The 23,313-nt window shown below is 39.4% G+C and overlaps 1 protein-coding gene across 1 annotated transcript; it reads right to left on the bottom strand.

Annotated features, from left to right (window-relative positions):
• Positions 1-14,621: 14,621 nt before the first annotated feature.
• On the bottom strand, positions 14,622-20,830 carry LOC118722935 (cell surface glycoprotein CD200 receptor 1). The gene is made up of 4 exons (XM_036445101.2): positions 20,800-20,830; positions 18,430-18,483; positions 15,088-15,405; positions 14,622-14,967 (listed from the first exon to the last, which is right to left on the bottom strand). The coding sequence occupies exons 1-4, from the start codon at positions 20,828-20,830 to the stop codon at positions 14,705-14,707; spliced, it is 666 nt and encodes a 221-aa protein (XP_036300994.2). The 3' UTR covers positions 14,622-14,704.
• Positions 20,831-23,313: the final 2,483 nt, after the last annotated feature.

The following is a 23,313-nucleotide window of genomic DNA, read 5'->3' as shown; positions in this document are numbered from 1 at the left end:
AACTTACCTTCCAAACCCAATCACTCCCTACATTGCTCCCCCACTTCAGAAAGAAAACACCAAGCACAATTGCATTTCTGTGTCTTTCCTCACATGTTCCTATGATCTAGTATGCCCTCCACAACTTTCTTTGTCTATTATAATACTACTTATTCTAGTGTTTCTCTTCAGAATGTGCAAATATTTTGACTTTTTTATTCTAATACTCCTCTTCCTTTAAGACCCAGTTCCTGTGATACAGCCCCTGTGAAACCTTCTCTGAGCCTTGGGGCTCACAGCTCCCTCCTCTAGACTCCTGGCACACTTGCTATGACAGCTGTGCCTATGTCATGTGATCCCCTAAAACTGAGCTCCCTGTGGACTCTCTCATAGTCTTACTCATCTTGCTCATTATTGTGTTCCTTGTAAAGCCTAGACCAGTGGTCAGCAAACTCATTAGTCAACAGAGCCAAATATCAACAGAACAATGATTAAAATGTTTTTTGAGAGCCAAAGTTTTTAAGCTTAAACTTCTTCTAATGCCACTTTTTCAAAATAGACTTGCCCAGGCTGTGGTATTTTGTGGAAGAGCCACACTCAAGGGGCCAAAGAGCCGCATGTGGCTTGCAAGCCGCAGTTTGCCAACCATGGGCCTAGACGAATGTCTGATAGAGAAAGCTCCACAATTTTCAAAAGGAATTAAATTGTGTTGGGGGCATTGGGACAGAGTCATTCAGGGTTCATCACCCCATAGCATTCAGATCACCATATTCTTCAGCTAGGAAAAGGCTGGCCCTCAGACCATCAGCTATGTTTCTAAGGAAGTTCAACTATCCATTCCTTCTGTACTGTCCTCTAGAGAAAAAAGAGTATATTACCTTCTGGAGGAAGTGTTACCAATAAATGGTTCTGCTTTCTGCCCACAAATGAAACTAGAAAAAATATTTAGAAAAAAAGAAAAATAAATCAATTTTAGGTACTTTATCAGGTGAGAGACACTATTCTCTACAAAATCTTATATACAACATGATTGTAAACAATCAATTAACCATATGAAATTACATCCAAAGCCTTGTAAAACAAATTAGAGTTATTTCATCATTAAATGGGAAAATATGTTAACATTACATTTATAAGCTCTTAATGAATGATTTCCCATTTATGGAACACCTTCTTTTATACTTGATTAATATTTTATGAGGTAACCCTGCCTCTACCCCTTCATTGGCCAGAATGGATTGGCCCAGCATGGGCATTGCATATGAGCTGGGATGATTACAATCCTTTCCCCAGATGCCACCCCTAACTAAAGTTGTTTGGTCCAGTGGTAGGTACCTCACCTAGTTGGACAAATCACAGTACTTTCTTGACTTATGGAACCAGAACTGAGAAGAATAGTTCATTCTCCTTTCTTTCCCATTTTTCTTCTCCTGGTGGTCAACTCAGCTAGGCCACAGTTCCAAGATATCGAGTCAAATGTTATTCTAGATTAAGCATGTCAAACTCGAAGATTAGCTAACACAGGCCAAATAAAGGAGGCATGTGGCTCATGGACTGAGAGTTTGATATGCTTGTTCTAGATGTTTCTGTGAAGACATTTTTAGCTGAGATTGACATTTAAGTTAGTAGACATTGAGTGAAACAAATGTTCTTCATAATGTTCGTGGGCCTCATCCAATCAGTTGAAGAAAGGCCTTAATAAAAACAGACAAGAGGATGAAACACCATGGTGTCTGGTACCATGGATCTGCCTCTCACCCAGTGAGGTGAGCTGGGCCCTCTCTGGAGAAGAAACATGGGTTCCCCAAAATATGAGATCAGTGCCTGGGCCTCACCAGCAGTGAGGGGTTCCTGAGGCAGGTGCTGGGCATTTAGCCCATGGGGACATAGGCTACCAAGGAGACATAACTAAACCTCACATCATCCTGCTTGGCCCTGCAGGATGGCTGGTTTGCCAGAGATGGGTAAGACTCCTCAGGAAACAAACAACCTAAGACAGGCACAGTCGCAGAGGGGCCATCAGAAGAGAACTTGAGGGTCAACGGAGGTGGAGCACAGACCCTTACCACCACTCCCCCCTGCAACTTGGCAGGTGCCTGAACCTTCTCCCATTCTTAGGGATGTCTCTTTCCCCCATGGCTGCTTAGCTTCCCATGCACAGCTCAAATTGGGACCCAGGTAACAGACAGAGACTTGGCTGACAGCAGCTGCCCTCTCAGTGCAACAAGACTTGTTTGAGAGGTCTTGTACCCATGATGTGGGCAACTGGGTTTTTAATATCCAAGTCCAGCCTAGTAGCAGGAATGCTCAGGCCCTTCTCAAGAAGGCAAATAATCATTTCCCACTAATACACACATGGTAAATAAATACACGGCTAATGGAAATAAAAGAATATTCTAGAAAAACTGATTGTACTGTACAAAAAGCTGTTCCTAAAGTGTTAACAAACATTTTTATTGGCAGAGCATCTCATGGTAAAATTGCATAACATGTAATGAACCGAAGCAGTCATAGTTTAGCACAAATAATTAAAATGTAAAAGCTATCAAGACTACATTATGAAATTTCCAAAAGCCTCCTATTATTTAAATTAAAAAAGGGGGTGACAGTGGAAGAATATCATGTAAGGAAAAATATTCTGTGAATAAATTACATCTAAAAAATTTGTACTTAATGAAATTAACCTTCATTCCAAATGCTAACAGCAAGATACCTATGAAAATACACACATGGTGTCAAAACAAGCCAGAGGAAAATCATTTGGGGAAGGAAAAAAAAAAAAAGGATCCCAAGTCAAATATATAGAAAATATCCCTTTATTAACTTTTGGTCGAGAATATGTTTGTATATTTTCAGAAAACAACTCTGAGACCATCTGGAATCCTGTAACAGAGAGGAATAGACAGAAGTGCTCCAGCCATTTGACAGAAGAGAAACAGTGCAGAGATGGAAGACGCTGATGACGCCTCGCCATACCAGCAGACAGCAGCTGCATGTTGCTGATAGATACCCAAGACCAAATCAAAAAAGGTTGGACCTGCATCACCACCATTTGTCCACCAACCAGATCTGAAATATCATGGCTGACATGTACACGTAAGGAACTGTTTGGCATTGAAATTGGGACTCAAAAGAACTGTTGGTCAACATGAACATACAGGTTTCATGTGTGGATTTCTACGTTTCATGATGTTTGTTTTTAAACACTGGATTTCTCAGTATTCCATTAGAAAAAGAAACAATTGGTTTTACAGTTTAAAATAACATTGTTTGGAGACCCTCTCTTTTCACTGCACTCTCTTTCACTGGAAGTGTGCCAAGAGAGGCTGAGGTCTCCCAACAGGGAAGATGCAGGAGATGTCTGCATGGTGTGGGAATGACCTAGCCCACCCCTTCAATTCTGAGATTTTATAAATACAACATCATATTGTACTAGTGGATTGTTGTACATCATCAATAAACAGGGTGCAGTTACTCTTCTCAGTAAATACTGCTAAACTCCTTAAAATAGAAAACAAATCGCACTTTAAAAATGGATATTGAGCCGTAACCAGTTTGGCTCAGTGGATAGAGCATCAGACTGTGGACTCAAGAGTCCCAAGTTCGATTCTGGTCAAGGGCATGTACCTTGGTTGTGGGATGTGCAGGAGGCAGCTGATCGATGTTTCTCTCTCATCGATGTTTCTAACTATCCTTCTTCCTTCCTCTCTGTAAAAAATCAATAAAATATATATATTTTCTAAAAGAATGAAAATTGACAAGCGGCAGTTCAAACACATGGGTTTGTCACTTCTCCCTCATTAAAACATATTACAATACAAGTAAATAAAAATTTTAAAAGTATATATACAAAGACAAAGAAAACATGGATAAAGTCAAGAGCAAATGACAGATTTCAAATTGTTTTTAGATTTTTTAAAAGTAAACAGAAGAATGGCAAATAATTCAAAATAAGTGACAACCCTAATGCCCATAGAACTTCAGGAAAATTCTAAAACAGGAAGGACTAAATATAGAGGAAAGGGTTTGGAAACTGTGGGCCAAAGGTTGGAGGCCTCTTTGAAAGTCTGCATTGAGGACAGGTAGCTACCAAGTCTCCCCTCTTCCTGTGCAGCAGGTCACTACCCTTCCCCAATCAGCAAAGAACAGAAGTTTTACCCAAAGAAGATGAACTGGTGAGACTCCAGAGTCAAGGATCCAGACATAATGGAGGGTGGAGATGAGGTGCCAGACTGCAGAGAGTTATTAAAGGGAAGTCACTCACACACACACACACACACACACACACAAACACACACACACACACACACACACACACACACAGACATACACACACCTCTTCTTACCTGCTCCTAGAAAACTGACAGCAGTAAGGGTTATCCCTCTAAAACAAGAGACTGGAGTTATTTTCTGCAGAACCCAAACAGCCTCAGTTAGCCTTCAGCTAACTAAGGAAGCCCCAATTAAAAAAATCATTTACCAATTATTTACCACCTTTCACCCTATTGAAATGAACTATTTGGCAAGCTCAGCCACAGAGAGCAGAGCTTCCAATCAGCTCACTTTTGAATACACACTTTGAAATGAATGGACAGTGAAGGGTTACCAGAGAGTTAAGGAATAACTCACATGTGAAAGAGATTAAAACTAGCAAATGTCTGGAAGGAAAAAGGAACTTGGGTTAAACAGACACGGATCCAGCAAAAAATCCAGCCAAAGAGAAAGTCCAGGACAATAGCTGTGCAGCAGGTCTAGTGGCCAATCAGGCCAAATTAGAACAAGAGAATGTAAAGCCTCAAGAAGGGATGCCTCAAGAAAAAAAATTGGCTGATGGACTACCAAATAAATTTAAAAAAGAATGTATAAGCTTATTTCTTGACTTAGCACTTAACAAAGCTACATATTCAAAATAATGTAAACTATAGCTATTTAATTTAACCAAAATTGCAATATATTTATGCTATAAAAGACAAGGGAAGGAAGGTAAAGTGAAATCCTCATAAAAGAAAGTGGTCAAATAATATCTAAATTTGATATTTTAAGAAATATCAGTAGGGGCACATTACTTAGAAAAATGAAGTTAAAACAAAACAAAACACCTAAAGATTTGAATGTACTTGGTTCTATGTAACTGAGTAAAGATGGAGAGGTAAAGGTGGAGAGTCATAGATGTGCAATAGTATAATTAAGAAATTCTAGAAAGAAGATTGGAGAAGGTAGAGAACCAAGGTGGTGGCATAGGTAAACACCTAATTGCAGCCTCACACAACAATTTCAAAAAAATACAACTGAAATACAAAGTGGACATTATCCAGAACTACAGGAAAGTTGACTGGAAATCCTACAACTAGAAGGAAAGAAAAAACCAGAAGGAAAATCAGAGGAGCTGTAAAAGCCTAAGGTACGGAGACACAGTGTGCGCTCAGGGAGAGGACAGAGCCGGAGAGGAGAGAGAGGCTGAGTGCCTGGATGGCATTCCCCAGCGGGAAAGAGATAAAAGCTCCAGAACTGTGCTGAACCCCAGTTCCAACTGTACTGAACCTCAGTTCTGGGTGAGACCCTGGAGACCCAGACTCATAAGGAGGGAGTTTGGGCTGTAAAGTGGAAACTCAGGGGAGCGGTGAAAGGCAGTCCTGGAGTCGCACACATACGCGCAGGGGACTGACTGTTGACTGTGCCACTAGATTGCTCTAGTGGGAAGGAGACAAAAGCTCCGGACTGCTCTCAACCCCTCTTCCAACCCCACTACCAACTGCACTGAATCCCAGTTCTGGGCTCATCGGGGGAGAGCCTAGACTTTGGTAGCAGGCGAAACTCAAGGGCACCTCTCTCTCAGAGGTGCTTGCAGAGCGTACTGAAGGAAACTGAGGAACATTGAAACAGGAATTTCATAAGGCAGGACTGATGGAAGCCAGTCTGTAGGCTCCACCCTGAAACTCCGCCCCATCCAAGCTGAGCACAGAGGCTTTTGTAAATTTCCAAGTCTAGTAGAATAAGGCTGTCTCCTGGCATTGACACAGCTGATCCTCACAGCCAATTGGCCTGGAGGTCAGTTTGTCCCAGTGATACCAACAACAATCAAGATTTAACTACAACAAGGCTGTACACACAGTCCACAAAAGGGGGCACCAAGAGTGTCCACCTCAGGTAACTGGGAGACTGACCCACTGAACCATATAGGACAAAACCACACTACCAACTCAGTAAAGCTGCGAAAATGCCGAGACAAGGAAACAGATCACAAACGAAAGAAATGGAGGACAAAAAACGACTGGATATAGAGTTCAAAACCACACTTATAAGGTTTGTCAAGAATTTCCTAGAAAAGGCCGATAAAATAAATGAGACCTATGAGGATATGAAAAGGGATCAACTAGAAATAAAGAATACATTGTCTGAAATAAAAAATATTATATGATGTCCTAAAAACAGAATGGAACATCGTAAGAATCAAGTCAAAAATTTGGAACCTAAAGATCCAGAAGACACTCCTCTGCAGAAGCAAGAAGACAAGAGAATCCAGAAAATTGAAGATAATGTAAGAAACCTCCTGAACAACTACAAGTGAACCAACATCAGAATTATGGGGGGGTCCCAGAAGAATAGAGAGAGCAAGATACCAAAAACATACTGGAAGAAATAGTGACAGAAAACTATTACCTGGTGAAAGAATTAGACCTACAAGTCCAGGAAGCGCACAGAACCCCAAACAAAAGGAATCCAAAGAGGACCACACCAAGACACATCATAATTAAAATTCCAAGAGCAAAAGATAAAGAGAGAATATTAAAAGCAGCAAGAGAAAAGCAGGTAGTTACCTATAAAGGAGCATCCATATGATTGTCAGGTGATTTCTCAACAGAAACCATGCAGGCCAGACGGGAATGGAAAGAAATATTCAAGGTGATGAATGGCAAGAACCTATAGCCAAAAATACTCTACCCAGCAAAGCTATCACTTAAAATTGAAGGCCAGATAAAGAGCTTCACTAATAAAAAATAAAAAAATAAAAAAAACTAAAGGAGTTCATCACTGCCAAACCAGAATTATATGAATTGCTGAAGGGGATTCTTTAGGAAAAGAAAGAAAATAAAGATAAAAATTATGAACAACAAATACATAACTATCAACAAGTGAATCTAAAAACCAAAGGAATTAAAAAATCTGATGAATTTAGTGCACTCCTCATTAAAATATCAACAGCATATTTCACAGACCTAGAAAGAACACTCCAAAAATTCATCTGGAATAAAAAAAAAAAAGACCCTGAATAACCACAGCAATCCTGAGAAAGAAGAGTAAAGTAGGAGGGATCTCAATACCATATTTCAAGCTGTATTACAAAGCCACTACCATCGCCATACCATCTCATACAAAACTCTTCACCTTTACCTCTCAAAACAGCCTGGTACTGGCACAAGAACAGACAGACAGACCAATGGAATAGACTAGAGAATCCAGATATCTACCCAAACCACTATGCTCAATTAATATTTGACAAAGGAGGCATGAACATACAATGGAGTCAAGACAGTCTATTCAACAAATGGTGCTGGGAAAATTGGACAGATACATACAAAAACATGAAACCAGACCTCCAACTTACACCATACACAAAAATAAACTCAAAGTGGATACAGGACTTAAACATAAGATGGGAAACCATAAAAATACTAGAAGAATCCACAGGCAAGAAAATCTCAGACATATGCCAAAAGAACTTCTTCACTGATACTGATCCTAGGGCAATGGAAGCTAAAAAGAAAATGAACAAATGGGACTACATCAAAATAAAAAGCTTTTTCACAGCAAAGAAAACCATCAATAAAACAATAAGAAACCCCAGTACATAAGAGAACATATTTGCCAACGATATCAATAGTAAGGGTTTAATCTCCAAAATTTACAGAGAACTCATACAACTTAACAAAAAGAAGATAAACAACCCAATAAAAAAAAAATGAGCAACTGAGTTAAATAGACATTTTTCGAAAGAAGACAGAAGGAAGACCAAGAGACATATGAAAACATGCTCAAAGTCATTAATCATCAGAGAGATGCAAATCAAAACAACAATGCGGTACCATTTTACACCGGTCAGAATGGCTATCATCAACAAATCAGCAAATGGCAAGTGTTGGCAAGGATGTGGAGAAAAATGGACTCTTTTACACTGCTGGTGGGAATGCAGATTGGTGCAGCCACTGTGGAGAACAGTATGGAGTTTCCTTAAAAAACTAAAAACGGAAATCCCATTTGATCCAATGATCCCACTTCTAGGAATATATCCTAAGAAACCAGAAACACGAATCAGAAAGGATATATGCATCCCTATGTTCATAGCAGCTCAATTCACCATAGCTAAGATCTGGAAACAGCCTAAGTGCCCATCAGCAGATGAATGGAATAAAAAACTCTGGTACATCTACTCGGTGGAATACTATGCTGCGGTAGAAAAGAAAGAGTTCCTACCATTTGCAGCAATATAGATGAAGATGAAGAGCATTATGCTAAGTGAAATAAGCCAGGCAGAGAAAGATAAGCACCACATGATCTCACTCATTTATGGAATATAATGAACGGTATAGACTGATGAACACTGGAGAATGCCTTTACTGCCATGCTAGCAGTCAGCAACTGTACGGTAATATAACCTGGGGATATTGGGTAAGTATTTCTGGACTTATGTTCTAATCCTCCATAGGTGGGAGCCCTTACCTGGGCTGAGCCTCCTTCCCAAAGTAGTCACTGATGATACCAAACACCTTGGTCATCCTGGAGGACCATGGGTGGGACAAGGAAGTATAATTACATAGGGGTCACCACCCAGTTGCCATTCTGTATCACACAAAATTAAACCACTGATCCTTTGTGTGTAAAAGTCAAGAGAGGATTCTGGCTTGTAAGGACACCAAAGGAAGGGATTATCACTACTTCCTCTTGGGAGAGGAGGAAAAAATGTAACAAACACCTTGTCTATACAAAAAGAAATTGACAGCCAGTTTAAAATGGAATTTCCATGGCCTAGCAGGGGTGTCGAACTCAATCAGAGAAGGGGCCAAAATCTAAAATCCAGCCTAAATCGCGGGCCGAATGGTTTACTGAACAGTCATAAACTGACAATGTTAACCAGAAATGTGAATTTAAAATGAGTGGAACAATCTTTTCCTTAACAGTGCTGTTAACCAACTCACATGCTATCAAGCAAAACAGTAATATTGGAATGTACCTAAAATGCTCATTGTTTTGTTTTCTGGCTAGATGTCTGACACCGTTTTCCCCAGATCAATGAGTCAATGTTCGGTTTTATTTCTTGGGCTATAGCAACCCGCAAAACAGCATGGAGGTTGTCATCGGTAATGCGTGATCTGTGCTTGTTTTTGTTCAGATTCATTATTGAAAACATCTGTTCACAAAGATAGGTGCTCCCGAACATGGACAGAATACTGGCAGCATGAAGTCGGAGCTCTGGCATTGAGTCAGGGGGCAGTAGAGGGTAGAAGTCCTCAATTTCAACATCCTGAAACCTTGATTTCAGGCCACTGTCAGACTGAAGCTCGATTATCTCCATCTGAAGGTGATGGGGCACATTGTTGACATCAACTGTAAAAGGATTGGCAAAGATGTCAAAGCCTGAGTGCTGTGTTCTAAAGTCAGAGAAGCGCCGCTCAAATTCACTTAGTAAACGGCTAACTTTGGTAGCCAGCCGACTGCAAGGAAAAGTACCAGAAATAGTGGTTGAGATACTCAAACAAACGGGAAAGTGGGCAAGATTGTCCTGTTCCAGTTGGGACTTCCATAGTTGAAGTTTACGCTGGAATGCTGTGATCATGTCAGACATCTTCGTGATGACTTGTTTGCGTCCCTGCAGCTTCAGATTCAGCTGGGCGAGATGCTCGCATATGTCACACATCATAGCAAAATCACATAGCCAGGCGGGATTCGACAGTTCAGGCAAGGGCTTTCCTTTACTTTCCATGAAAAGAGCAATTTGTTCTCTGAGCTCAAAAAAATCTTTTGAGGACTGCGCTCTTGCTCAGCCATCTTACTTCTGTGTGGTATGGCACGTCTCCATGCTCTGCACCCACCTCCTGTAAAAATTGCTGGAACTGGCGATGATTCAGGCCACGTGCCCATATAAAGTTAATAGTTTTAATGACTGTGGTCATTATGTCATTCATGTCCAGAACTTTTCCACACATAGCCTCTTGGTGGATAATGCAATGATAAGTAATCAAGGGTGTGTGGCAGTGACTTTTTTGCATTCTTTCCTTCATTAGTCCAACCAAGCCTTTCTTTTCTCCGCACATTGAAGGTGCGCCATCAGTAGTTAGCCCAACCAACTTTTCCCAGGGTAATTTAAAATTATTTATAGATTTCTCCACAGCCTCAAATATATCTCTACCAGTCGTCGTCCCATGCATGGCAGCTACATCCAAAAGTTCCTCAGTGACAGAGAGGTCGGTCTTCGTAGCACGTATAAAGATGGACAGCTGCGCTGTACCAGTGTTGTCTGTGCTTTCATTGATAGCAAGTGAAAAAGAGAGATAACTGCATGCCTGTTCGGCCAGCTGTGATGATAGATTTCCTGAGAGTTCTTGAACTCTATCTGCAATGGTGTTTCTTGACAAACTGACATTTTGAAAACTCTGTATCTGGTCTGGGCATACTTGCTCACACACTTTTAGCATGCATTGCTTCAAAAAGGCACCCTCTGAAAAACACCTTGAAGTACGGGCAATTTCTTCAGCCACTATAAAGCTTGCTTTCACTGCAGCATCATTTTTCGCTGTAGCCTTTGTAAACATTTGCTGCTGTCATTGTAGTTTGCCTTTTAGTTCTTTAACAATTTTATGCTTTTCTTCCGAAGTATTTTTGCCATACTTAACATTATGTTTGGTGTCAAAATGACGACGTATATTGTACTCTTTCATCACCGACACTGTCTCATAACACAATATACACACTGGTTTGCCCTCTCTAAGCACAAACATGTATTCATTTTCCCATTTGTCATTAAATTGTCTGCCTTCACCGTCAACTTTTCTTTTCTTGGACATTTGGGATCAATATTGGCAGTAAAAGATGTAGTTTATTGGAAATCTGCGTTAGAAGGAAAAAGTTGAAAACTGCACAGGGATAGCTTGATTTGGCAGATGGAGTGGAGAAAAAAAAAAGTCAGTCAATAAATGCCTGGCTGGGTACAGATAGCAGATTCTGTTGCGATTTTTATGCCTGCACTTTATGCCAGGAACTGGCAGCTTCTGCTGTGTATTTTTTATGCCCGCACACTCACTCTCTCCTCTACTCTGCCACCCGCACAACCACATCGGATGCTGGACTATAGGTCACGCCTCCTGAATCTCGCGTGACTTGTTATCTATGGGCATGCCTAATAGATAGCAAGTACGGCGGCCAGCGAGGCGGCCAGTGAGATCACAAGCCTCCTATGTCACTGCGCGTCATTGTGATGGAACGCAGCAGAGTGCAGTGATGACAGCGCGGTGCGGGCCACATTGCAAGGCCTGGTGGGCCGGATTTGGCCCTCGGGCCTTGTGTTTGACATGTGTGGCCTAGAGCAAAGATTATCCTTACATGATAATATTCTACAAGGTCCTTATAATTTTTCCCAGACTTGTGTTATCCCCATTACCTATAATAATACCTCGCACCATGGGGTATCAACAAAAAATCATATATATATTTGTTGGTGCTTGGAGACAAAGGTGATACATCACTAGATATTTTAGAATTACAACTGCATATTGTACAATTATCCCAAACAAACTTACAAACCAATACTTTGAATGTCTGGCAGCAATTTAAAAACGACATGAAAGGACTTCATTCCTTCCATTGTGCAGAGGGCCCGTGGGGAAGGCACCTGAGCATTCTATATTGGCCGGTCTTGCTCTTTTGGCCAAAAATGACCCTCTTCTCATGATCCAGGTGACCACAACTGTTACCTGACTTTTCAGCTCATGCCAAAAGTGGCTGGTACCATGGATCTCTCTCCTGCCCATTGGGGTAAGCTGGACCTTCTTTGGAGAAGAAACCTGGGTTCCCAAAAATATGAGATCACGGCCCGGGCCTCAGCAGCAGGTGAGGGGTCCCCAAGGCAGGTGCTGGAGCCCATAGGGGCATAGGCTACCAAGGAGTCAGACCAAAACTCACATCACCCTGCTTGGCCCTGGAGGATGGCTGGTTAGCCAGAGACGGGTAAGATTCCTCAGGGAAGTAACAACCTAAGACAAGCACAGTCGCAGAGGGGCCATCAGCAGAGAACTTGGGGGTCAACAGAGGTGGAGCACAGACCCTTACCACCACTCCCCCCTGCAATTTGGCAGGTGCCTGAACCTTCTCCCATTCTTAGGGAGGTTTCCTGCCCCATGGCTGCTTAGTTTCCCATGCACAGCTCAAATTGGGACCCAGGTAACAGACAGAGACTTGGCTGACAGCAGCTGCCCTCTCAGTGCAATAAGACTTGTTTGAGAGGCCTGGTACCCATGGTGTGGAAAAGAGGGTTTTAAATATCTAAATCCAGCCTAGTACCAGGAATGTTCAGGCCCTTCTCAAGAAGGTAAATAATCAATTCCACTAATACACACATGGTAAATAAGATTGTTGCTAGAGTATTGAGTTTGACAGTTGAATAGTAGCCAATTTCTCAGAGGAAATTAATGTGGCTAATGGAAATAAATGAATATTCTAGAAAAATTGATTGTACTGTACAAAAAGCTGTTCCTAAAGTGTTAACAAAAATTCTTATTGGCAGAGCATCTCATGGTAAAATTGCATAACATGTTATGAACCTAAAGCAGTCATAGTTTAGCACAAATAATTAAAATGTAAAAGCTATCATTATCTTGCAAATAACTTACATCTAAAAAATTTGTACTTTAGAAAATTAACCTTCATTCGAAATGCTAACAGAAAGATACCCATGAAAATACACACATGGTGTCAAAACAAGCCAGAGGAAAATCATTTGGGGGGAAGGGGGAGAGAAGAAAAAGGATCCCAAGTCAAATTTATAGAAAATATCCCTTTATTAACTTTTGGTTGAGAATATGTTTGTATATTTTCAGAAAACAACTCTGAGACCATCTGGAATCCTATAACAGAGAGGAATAGACAGAAGTGCTCCAGCCACAAAGACAGAAGAGAAATAATTCAGAAATGGAAGACGCTGATGACACCTCGCCATACCAGCAGACAGCAGCTGCGTGTTGCTGAAGGATGCTCAGGACCAAACCAGAGACGGTTGAATCTGCATCACCACTGTTTGGCCACCAAACAGATCTGAAATAGCATGGCTGACATGTATACATAAGGAACTATTTGACATTGAAATTGGGACTCAAAAGAACTGTTGGTCCAGAAAGGAACTCACTACAGACTGATTCATTTGCCTCTCAGCATAACCATTATGGATTTTCTCAGTTTAAGTTCTTACAAGGGTATTTCTTAGATCACAAAATCTCATACATCTAGAGGAAATGATGAACAACATTGATGAACAAAAACAGACTCTGAGAAACAGAAGTACCGAACAGACTTTCAAACCTCAGAGGGAAAGTAGGGGAGGGTGGGGGAAAAAGGGAAGAGATCAACCAAAGGACTTGTGTGCATGCATATGGGCCTGGCCAGTGGTCATGTACAAGGAGGGGGAGGAGGGTTGAGGGCATATGTAGGGAGGGGTTTGAGATGGGATTGGGGGGATGAGGACAATTATGTGATACCATAATCAATAAAAAAAATGGGGGGAAATCAATAAAATATATTAATAAATAAATAAATAAATAAATAATCTGATGAACAATATTAACTGGTGAATATTATAGAATCAGAGGTATGGAAGGGGCGTGAACTGATGATTCTCAGAGAAAAAGGGAGTCGGGGGGAGGGGGAAGAGACAACATAAACTGTGCACCTATGGATGAGGAAAATGGGGGGTGGGGAAAGGGCAGAGGTTGGAGTGGGAACCTGGTGGAGGGGAGCAATGGAGGGGGGAAAATGAGGAACATTTGTAATAATATGAACAATAAGGATTTATTTAAAAATAATTAAAAAAAGAAGAAAAAAGAAATTCTAGAAAGAGCCTAGAGCAGTGGTCAGCAAACTACGGCTCGTGAGCAACATGCGGCTCTTTGACCCCTTGAGTTTCTAGCAAAGGCCAGCTTAGGGGTACCCTAATTAAGTTAATAACAATGTGCCAATTTATATAGTTTGAGTTTAAAAAATTTGGCTCTCAAAAGAAATTTCAATCCTACTGTTGATATTTGGTTATGTTGACTAATGAGTTTGCCAACCACTGGCCTAGAGAAAAAAAAATCTACCACATTAAAATTTTGTGAAGAAAAGTTATGGGTGACTTTATCTTTCTAGTAAAAGCATAAGCTTTTGTTTAAGATTATAAATTACTCCTGTACTATAAACATAGATATTCATTTAAAAGTACACTACTCAAGCCAATTTACTACTAGATAGAAGTGAACATTATTTTTTTTTTAGTTTTAATTATTAAATAATATACCTCATTCTTTTAAAATATGGCTTCTTACAAGAAATTTCTGCATTATTCTCCTAGATATCCCTCTTACTTGGTGTAAGAGAAGGAGATAACACAGAAAGTGGAGAAAACATCCTTGGGAGAAATTCTCTACAAATTCCTTTTTCCTTCTTACCACAACTCATCTGAAAGAATGGAAAATCAAAAACAAAACTAGAATTTCTTACCTTGATTCAGCTCTATGGACTGACTCCAGTTGCCAGTCTCATGGGAGACAGCGCAGGACACAATAGACACATTGCCATCCGCCCAGTGGCACATGCTCTGGACAGTCACTGTGCCATTGCCCCAAACTTTGTGCTCAGGGACACAGTCTCCCGCTGGGGTCCAGGAGATCCGGGCAGCCTGCCTCCCCGCAGCTGCCTTGCACACCGCAGTTCTATTCTCGCTTTGAAACAGAGTCATCTCAGGGGCCACTGCAGGGATGAAGAAGTAAATGCTTAAGTCCTAACACATTAGACATGGAATTTAGAGAGGAATTCCTTTAAGTCCCAACTCTGGTTTTCTGAATCACCCCAATGTACAATGTTCCTTACCTAGCACTCGGAGGTGATAGTTATACTGGAAATTCCCATCAGTTGTTACCACTTCACACCTGTAATACCCCTCATGAGTGATGGCCACTGGGTCAATCTGAAGGGCAGGAATCTTATCAGGTCTGTCTGGCCAGGTCATTCTCTTGTCAGTGCAGTTTGTTTCTATGGTCTCATTTGTGTCTCTCCTGTGGAATCTGATGCAGAGAGGCTTGTCTCCAAGGGTTATTTCCCATGTAGTTAAAAGCAAATTTGTCAACACGATAGGAGGGCAAGAGAGGTTAGCCTTTGTATCCACCAGCACAGGCAGGGAAGTATTAGCTGGACACACACACACACAGAATAAAAAAGAAAAGCTTGGTAAGAACTTCATGTGTTATATTTTCTACATCATATTACATAAAGTTGTACTAGCCCATTACTTGGCTGGTGGCTTTATTCCAAAAATATGAGACTTAAAAAATTAAACATTCACAATATGTATATAACATGTTAAACCTAATTCAAAGATTAAGTCATTTTCTCCTATATTAGGTTATTAGGTAAACAGTGTATGTTACACGTGTGAGAAAAATTTTAAGTATTTTGAAATTAATTCAGAAGTTCCAATATCTGTGAAAAAAAAACAAGAAAATGAAATTCTCAACTAAAAGAGAAACACAATGAAACTTATACTTGGAGACTATTATATTTATTTTATACCTCATGTTCCTTGGGGTAGAAAATGAAGTAATTAGTGATGTGCTTGTATTCTTCTAAGTTTTATGAGAGATAATAAATCAGTAATATCACATTACTGTGTATTACTGAATGCCTATCCCTGAGGGTGACACTTCAGATAAAAATAAATATGAAAATGTTATAAAAAAAAATAACTAAGATGGCATTCGAGTTGAGCAAGTTAGAAATTTTTTAAGTTCTTTTTTTTTTTGATAATCAAAAAGTCAGCAAATTCAACAAGCCCTTCCTTCTTGAATTCCTTCCTTCCTTCCTTCCTTCCTTCCTTCCTTCCTTCCTTCCTTCCTTCCTTCCTTCCTTCCTTCCGTCCTTAATTCTAATTGTACATAAACCCAAAGAGATCAACTATAAAAATTTTTCACAGATTTTGTTGCCATAAGCTCTAATAATGAGGATTAAATATAGAAATTGACTCCTTTTGTTCATTTTTTTTAATTAAAAAGTCCTACAACCTACAAGTATTTTCCAACATGGAAGCTCACATTTTCCCCATAAGTTGACATAATGTATCTATGACTGGTAAGCGTTTGCTGAGAGGTGACTAGGTTTGCCTGTTACAGCTCACCTGTAACAGAAGTGTCAGGAATTTCATCACTTTAACATGAGCTGTGTGGTGTGGCAAAATTTTTATGAGTGAAACTTGCTTCTGCTAAACTCTGGTTAATCTCTCCTCTGTTGGTGTCACCTGCCTCTTCTGTGAAGTACTCAAGCCTTTGAATTTCACAGCCAAATAAAGATCACTTAACTATATATTGTAGATGAGGGAAGGAGTGGGAGGGGTGGGGGGGTAAAGCAGATCTGAGACGCAGTTAAATATGGAATTTAAAAAGATATTTATTTCAGTCGCAAATCTGGTTATCTGAAACTCCACAAGGTACAATGTTTCTTACCTAACACTTGGCTTTTTGGGAACCACTAGAGTTAGATGTGGGTAAGCTACATGTGCATGAGGGAAAGATGCTGAAGATAAAAATAGAAAGAAAAGAGACTGGTGAGGACTCAAATTTAAAGGCTCTCAGTGAAGGTGTGTAGGGCCAGGTCATTTGAGTCTGAACTTTAGTTTATAAACACTATAAGGCTTACTGTTTTGCCTAATATTTATCCTCATTATCTGACACTATTTTTTTCAAAGGACGTACTAGGTAATCATATAAACATGAATTTTAACTGGGCCAAGTATGCAAAGTATTAACTCCAATAGCAAGGAATCTAAGTATGGTAAGTATTCTGTGTTTTTTCATCTTCCTGCATTATATAAATTTCAATCAATCACTATCTCCTTTATAATGATAATTCTAACTCAGTGGGTTTGGCAGCTGTCTACCTCAATTATTCTCCATTCATTCCTGTAATCAGCTAGGGTGATTTCTCCTCCTACTTCACTGAGGAGGGAGAGGGTAGATTCCCATATTTATCCCAGAACCAACTGTCATATCTCATTTCTTCTGAATCCTTTGTCTATAAATATCTCCCAGTCTTACTCAGCTACCATCTCCTAGTTTAGTGGTCAGCAAACTGCGGCTTACGACCCACATGAGGCTTTTTCGCCCCTTGAGTGTGGCTCTTTCACAAAATATCATGGCCTGGGTGAGTTTATTTTGAAGAAGTGGCATTAGAAGAAGTTTAAGTTTAAAAAATTTGGCTCTCAAAAGAAATTTCAATCATTGTACTGTTGATGTTTGGCTCTGTTGATTAATGAATTTGCCAACCACTGCCCTAGTTTAAATCTCCATCACCATTCATTCAGATACTTCAAAAGCCTCCTAATTCTAACTCTGTCTCAAAACTCTCCTGTTTTCAGTTCATACCTTACATTGCATCCAGGTACATCATTCTGTAACACAGATCTGATTCACTCAACTCTGATATTCTTCAGAGATCTCTCATTGCCTGAAGAAAACATTTAAATGCCCTTGTATTTTTACTCAAAGGCATTTAAATGTTTTTTAAATGCCTTTACACAAAGGCATTTTTTTCCAAATGACTCGCCTTCCCATCCATCACTCCCTTCATTGCTCCCCCACTTCAGAAAGAAAACTCCAAGCACAATTGCATTTCTGTGTCTTTCGTCACATGTTCCTGTGGTCTGGCATGCCCTACACAATGGTCTTTGTCTATTATAATACTCCTTATTCTAGCATTTCTCTTCAGAATGTGCAAATCTTTTGACTTTTTTATTCCAATACTCCTCTTCCTTTAAGACCCAGTTCCCGTGATACAGCCCCTGTGAAGCCCTCTCTGAGCCTTGGTGCTCATAGCTCCCACCCCTAGACTCTGGCACACTTGGTATGACAGTAGTGCCCATGTCATGTAATCCCATATAACTGAGCTCCCAGGGGCTTACTCATCTTGCTCATCTTTGTGTTCCTGGTAAAGCCTAGATGAATGCCTGATAGAGAAAGCTCCACAATTTTCCAATGGAATTCAATTGCTTTGGGCACAGAGGGGCAGGGTTATTCAGGGTCCCTCACCACACAGCATTGAGATCACCATATTCTTCAGCTAGGAAAAGGCTGGCCCTCAGCCCAGACTATCAAGTATGTTTCTAAAGAAGTTCAATACTCCATTTCTTCAGTACTGGCCTCTAGAGAGAAAAAAGTATATTACCTTCTGCAGGATGTGTTACCAATAAATGGTTCTGCTTTCTGTCCACAGATGAAACTAGAAAACATGTTTAGGGGAAAAAAGAAAAAAAAATCAATTTTAGGTACTTAAGTCAAATGGGAGACACTTTTCTCCACAAAATATTATATACAACATGATTATAAACAGTCAGTTAACCATAACTAGTTTACATTGAGAGCCTTGTAAAACAAATTAGAGTTATTTCATCATTAAATGGGAAAATATGTTAACATTAGAAAGTTACATTTATAAGCTCTTAATGAGTTATTTCCCATTTATGGGACACCTTCTATTGTACTAGAGGAAATAATGAACAACATAAACTGATGAACAAAAACAGACCCAGAGAAAGCTACATGATCATGAGCTCACATTACAAAATTGCAAAACACAGGATTAAATAAGCAGCTACATAATGAGATAATGTAGTCTTTATTGGCTGCCTTCTCTTATTCCTATAAAGAAAAATGAAACTCCAATATTTAGATATTGGAATTATTAAAAGAATGTTATAAAATAAAATTTTGAAGATGTATAAAGAAGTAAAAGAGAAAACTTTCAAAAATACATGGTCTCAAAAAAAACCCAAAAAACAAAAAACAAAAAAAACAAAAAACACAATCTATATCTTGCACTCTCCCCTTCAAACAAATTTTGAAATCTTTATAACTTTTGCTCTAAGCATGTTTTACAAGCTCGGGAAAATTTTTTTTAATTGATAAATTATTATCATTCAGATTATTATAATTGTTCCTCTTTTTTACCTCCATACCTCCCCTCCACCAGTTCCCACCTCACCCTATACCTTTATCTCCCCCCAATGTCCTCATCCATAGGTGTATAATTTTTGTCCAGTCTCTTCCCGCACCCCACACCTCCCTATGCCCCCAAGAATTGTCAGCCCACTCCCTTTCTATGCCCCTGATTCTACTATACTAACCAGTTTATTCTATTCATCATATTTTTAATTCACTTGATTTTTAGATTCATCTGTTGATAGATGTATATTTGTTTTTCATAATTTTTATCTTTATCTTTTTCTTTATCTTCCTTTTCTTAAAAAGTACCTTTCAGCATTTCATATAGTATTGGTTTGGTACTGATGAACTCCTTTAGCTTTTTCTTATCTGTGAAGCTCTTTATCTGACCTTCAATTCTGAATGATAGTTTTGCTGGGTAGAGTAATCTTGGTTGTAAGTTCTTGCTATTCATCACTTTGAATATTTCTTGCCACTCCCTTCTGGCCTGTACAGTTTCTGTTGAGAAATCAGCTGACAGTCATATGGGAGATCCCTTGTAGATAACTAACTGTTTTCCTCTTGCTGCTTTTAATATTCTCTCTTTGTCTTTTCCTCTTGGCATTTTCATTATGATATGTCATGGTGTGGTCCCATTTAAATTACTTTTGTTGGGGCTTCTGTGCACTTTTTGAACTTGTAAATCTATTTCTTACACCAGGTAGGGGAAGTTTTCTGTCCTTATTTCTTCAAATAGGTTTTCAGTGTCTTGCTTTCTCTCTACTTCTGCCACCCCCATAATTCGGATGTTGGTACTCTTGAGTTTTCCCAGAGGCTCCTTACACTATCTTCATATTTTTGGATTCTTTTTTCTTTTTGATTTTCTGGTTGAGTGTTTTTTGCTTCTTTGTATTTCAAATCTTTGACTTGATTCTTACATTCCTCTAGTCTGCTGCTAGGTCTCTGTATAATATTTTTTATTTCAGTCAGTGTATGTTTAATTTCTAATTGGTCCTTTTTTATATCCTTGAGGGTCTCGCTAAACTTATCAGGTTTTTCTAGGATATTCTTGAAAAACCTTATAACTGTGGGTTTGAACTCAATCTCCAGTTGTTTATTTTCCTCCATTTCTTTCGTTTGTGATCTGTTTTTTGTCTCTGCATTTTCATTGCTTCCCTGAGTTGGTAGGGTATCTTTGTGTGCTAGGTGTCCTATGTGGCCCAGTGGCTCAGCCTCCCCAGTTACCTGAGGTGAACATTCTTGGTGCACCCCTTTGTGGACTGTATGTACAGTCTTGTTGTACTTAAGTCTTTATTGTTGTTGGTGTCACTAAGAGGAATTGACCTCCAAGCCAATTGGCTGTGAGATTCAGCTGTGTCTATGCTTGGAGAACTTCTATGCCTTATGAGACAAGACTTGCAAAATTGCAAAATCCTCTGTGCTCAGCTTGGATGGGGCAGAGTCTCAGGGCTGAGCAGACAGCCTTGGCTTCCCATCAGCCCTGCTCTATGAGGCCCCTAGGTCTCAGTGTCCCTTGGTAATCGCTGCAGTCCTCTCTGCATGCTCTTGTATGCATGCCTCCAGACCTCTGCTTTTCAAGGATCTCCTTAGTTACCATGTGCTCCTCTCATGTCCCAAAAATCCATATTCCCTCCATATGATTCTGGGTCCCCAACGTCTTCCCAGAGCTGGGGTTCAGTGCAGTCATAACTGGGGTTCAGTGCAGTCGGGAGCTTCCAACTCCCTCCCACTACAGAAAGCCAGCCAGGCACTCAGCCGCCCGTCCTTTTCTCATGTGTGTCTCTGTACCTCAGCTTTTTGCAGCTCCTCTGCGTCTCTGTGTGCCCCTCTTTTTTGTTCTAGTTGTAGAATTTTCACTCAGCCAGCTTTCCTGTGGGTCTAGATGATGTCTGTTCTGTCTTTTAGCTGTAATTTTGAAATAGTTGTGTGAGGCAGTAGTTTAGGTGTTCACCTATGCTGCCATCTTTGTTTCTCTGGGGAAAAATATTAATAAGATATCTTCCTACCTAGGACATCTAACAGACTATCTCCTGGAGAGCAAACAAACTGTAACTCTGGCATCTGATCAACTTTAGCCGAAAATTCTCTTCCCTTTCTTGTGACCAAGCAACAGTAGCCATTAGTCTTTAAAAAGGGAAGCCACCCTTTGTTTATTGTCCTGTATTAACTAGGGATACACTTAGCCCTTTCCTCTTTTGGAAAGTAAAATAAACTTTTCCTTTGCATCACTTCTTTTAGTTGTGAATTCTTTCACAGTCCTCATCACTGGACAAACCCTAACAAAAGAGATATAGGTTATTAGAAAATGATGAGTGTTGGAGACAATAAGGAAAAATTGAAATTCTCACAAAGTGACGGAATGAATTAAAAATGGTTCAGTTGCTGAAACCAGTTTGGCTCAGTTGTAGAGCGTCGGTCTGCGGACTGAAAGGTCCCAGGTTTGATTCCGATCAAGGGCATGTACATTAGTTGCGGGCACATTGCTGGTGGGGGGTGTGCAAGAGGCAGCTGGTCGATGTTTCTCTCTCATCGATGTTTCTAGCTCTCTATCCCTCTCCTCCTCTCTGTAAAAAATCAATAAAATATATTTTTAAAACAAACAAAAAAAATGGCTCAGTTATTGAAAAACTGGTTCTTTGAAAAGATAAATGAAATTGAAAAACTTCTATCCAGACCAGCTAATAAAAGAGAGGACATGAATTACTAATATTAGAAATGAAATATGGGACATCACTACAGATATCAGGGACAATAAAATAATAACAAATAAAATGCTACTTGCAACTAAATGCTGAATTCAACTTTATACTCACAAATTTGATAACTTGTTTATAAAAATTCCTTGAAAGACACTCTCTGCCAAAACACACACAAGACGAGAGAGATAATATGAATAAGCCTATATCTATTTTTAAAGTGGAATTAATAATTACTAATCTTCCAAAAGAATACCAGGTCCAGAAGGGAATATTGGTAAATTCTTACAAACATTAATGAAGAAATTATACCAGTTCTCTATAATATCTTTCAGAAAATAGAAACAAAGAAAACTCATTCTATGAGTCAAGTGTTATCCTAATATTAAAACTAAAGAAAGACATTACAATAGAAAAAAACTACAGACCAATATCTCTCATGGACACAAATGCAAAAATCCTCAAGAAAATATTAGCAAATCAAACCTACAATGTATAAAGACCAAGTGAGTTCTATTCCAAGTGTGAGTGATTCAACATTCAAAAATCAATTATTGCAATATCACATCAACATGCTAAGGAAGAAAAATCATTGATCAAAACCAAGACTCATTCATGAGTTAAAAAAAAAATACCTCAATAAACTAGGAATAGAGAAGTATTTCCTCGGCTGCATAAAAAATATCTAAAAAACAGCAACAATAAAATCTACAGTTAAAGTCATGCTTAATGATAAGAAATTATAAGCTTACTCTAGGAAAAACACAAGGATGTCCCTTCTTCCTTTTGCCATCTCATAAAGTATTTCTCTTTCTCTGGTGGGTTTATTTCACTTGGTATAATAATCTCCAGGTCCAATCATACTGTCACAAAAGGTAAGATTTTTTTTTATTATGGCTGAGTAGTATTCAAGACTCCATTTTGAATTTATGCTTATGTATGGTTTAAGAAGGTGGTCTAATTTCATTTTTTGAATGTTTCTATACAATTTACCCAACACCATTTGTTGTATAAAATATCCTCACCCCATTGTATGCTTTGCCTGCCTTTGTCAAATATTAATTGGCCATAAAGGCCTGGGTTTATTTCTGGGCTCTGTGTTCTGTTCCATTGACCTGTATCTCTGTTCTAAATTGCCAGTAGCATGCTGTTTTAATTACTAGACCTGGTATGATATCAGGTAGCATGATTCCTCCAACTTGTTCTTCTTTCTCAAGATTGCCGTGTCCTATTTGGTGGGATCTTTTGTGGTTCCGTATACATTTTTAGAACATTTTGTTCTAGTTTTCTTAGATACACTATTGGTATTATATTTAACCTATAGATTTCTTTGAATAGTATGGGCATTTCAATTATGTAAATTCTTACTATCCATGAACATGATATATGCTTCACTTATTTATATCCTCTTC

This window comes from Pipistrellus kuhlii, unplaced genomic scaffold (assembly GCF_014108245.1).
Source record: "Pipistrellus kuhlii isolate mPipKuh1 unplaced genomic scaffold, mPipKuh1.p scaffold_m20_p_2, whole genome shotgun sequence".
Lineage (NCBI taxonomy): Eukaryota > Metazoa > Chordata > Mammalia > Chiroptera > Vespertilionidae > Pipistrellus > Pipistrellus kuhlii.
The sequence above is the reverse complement of the archived record's forward strand: the minus strand, read 5'-3'. Positions and strand labels throughout refer to the sequence as shown.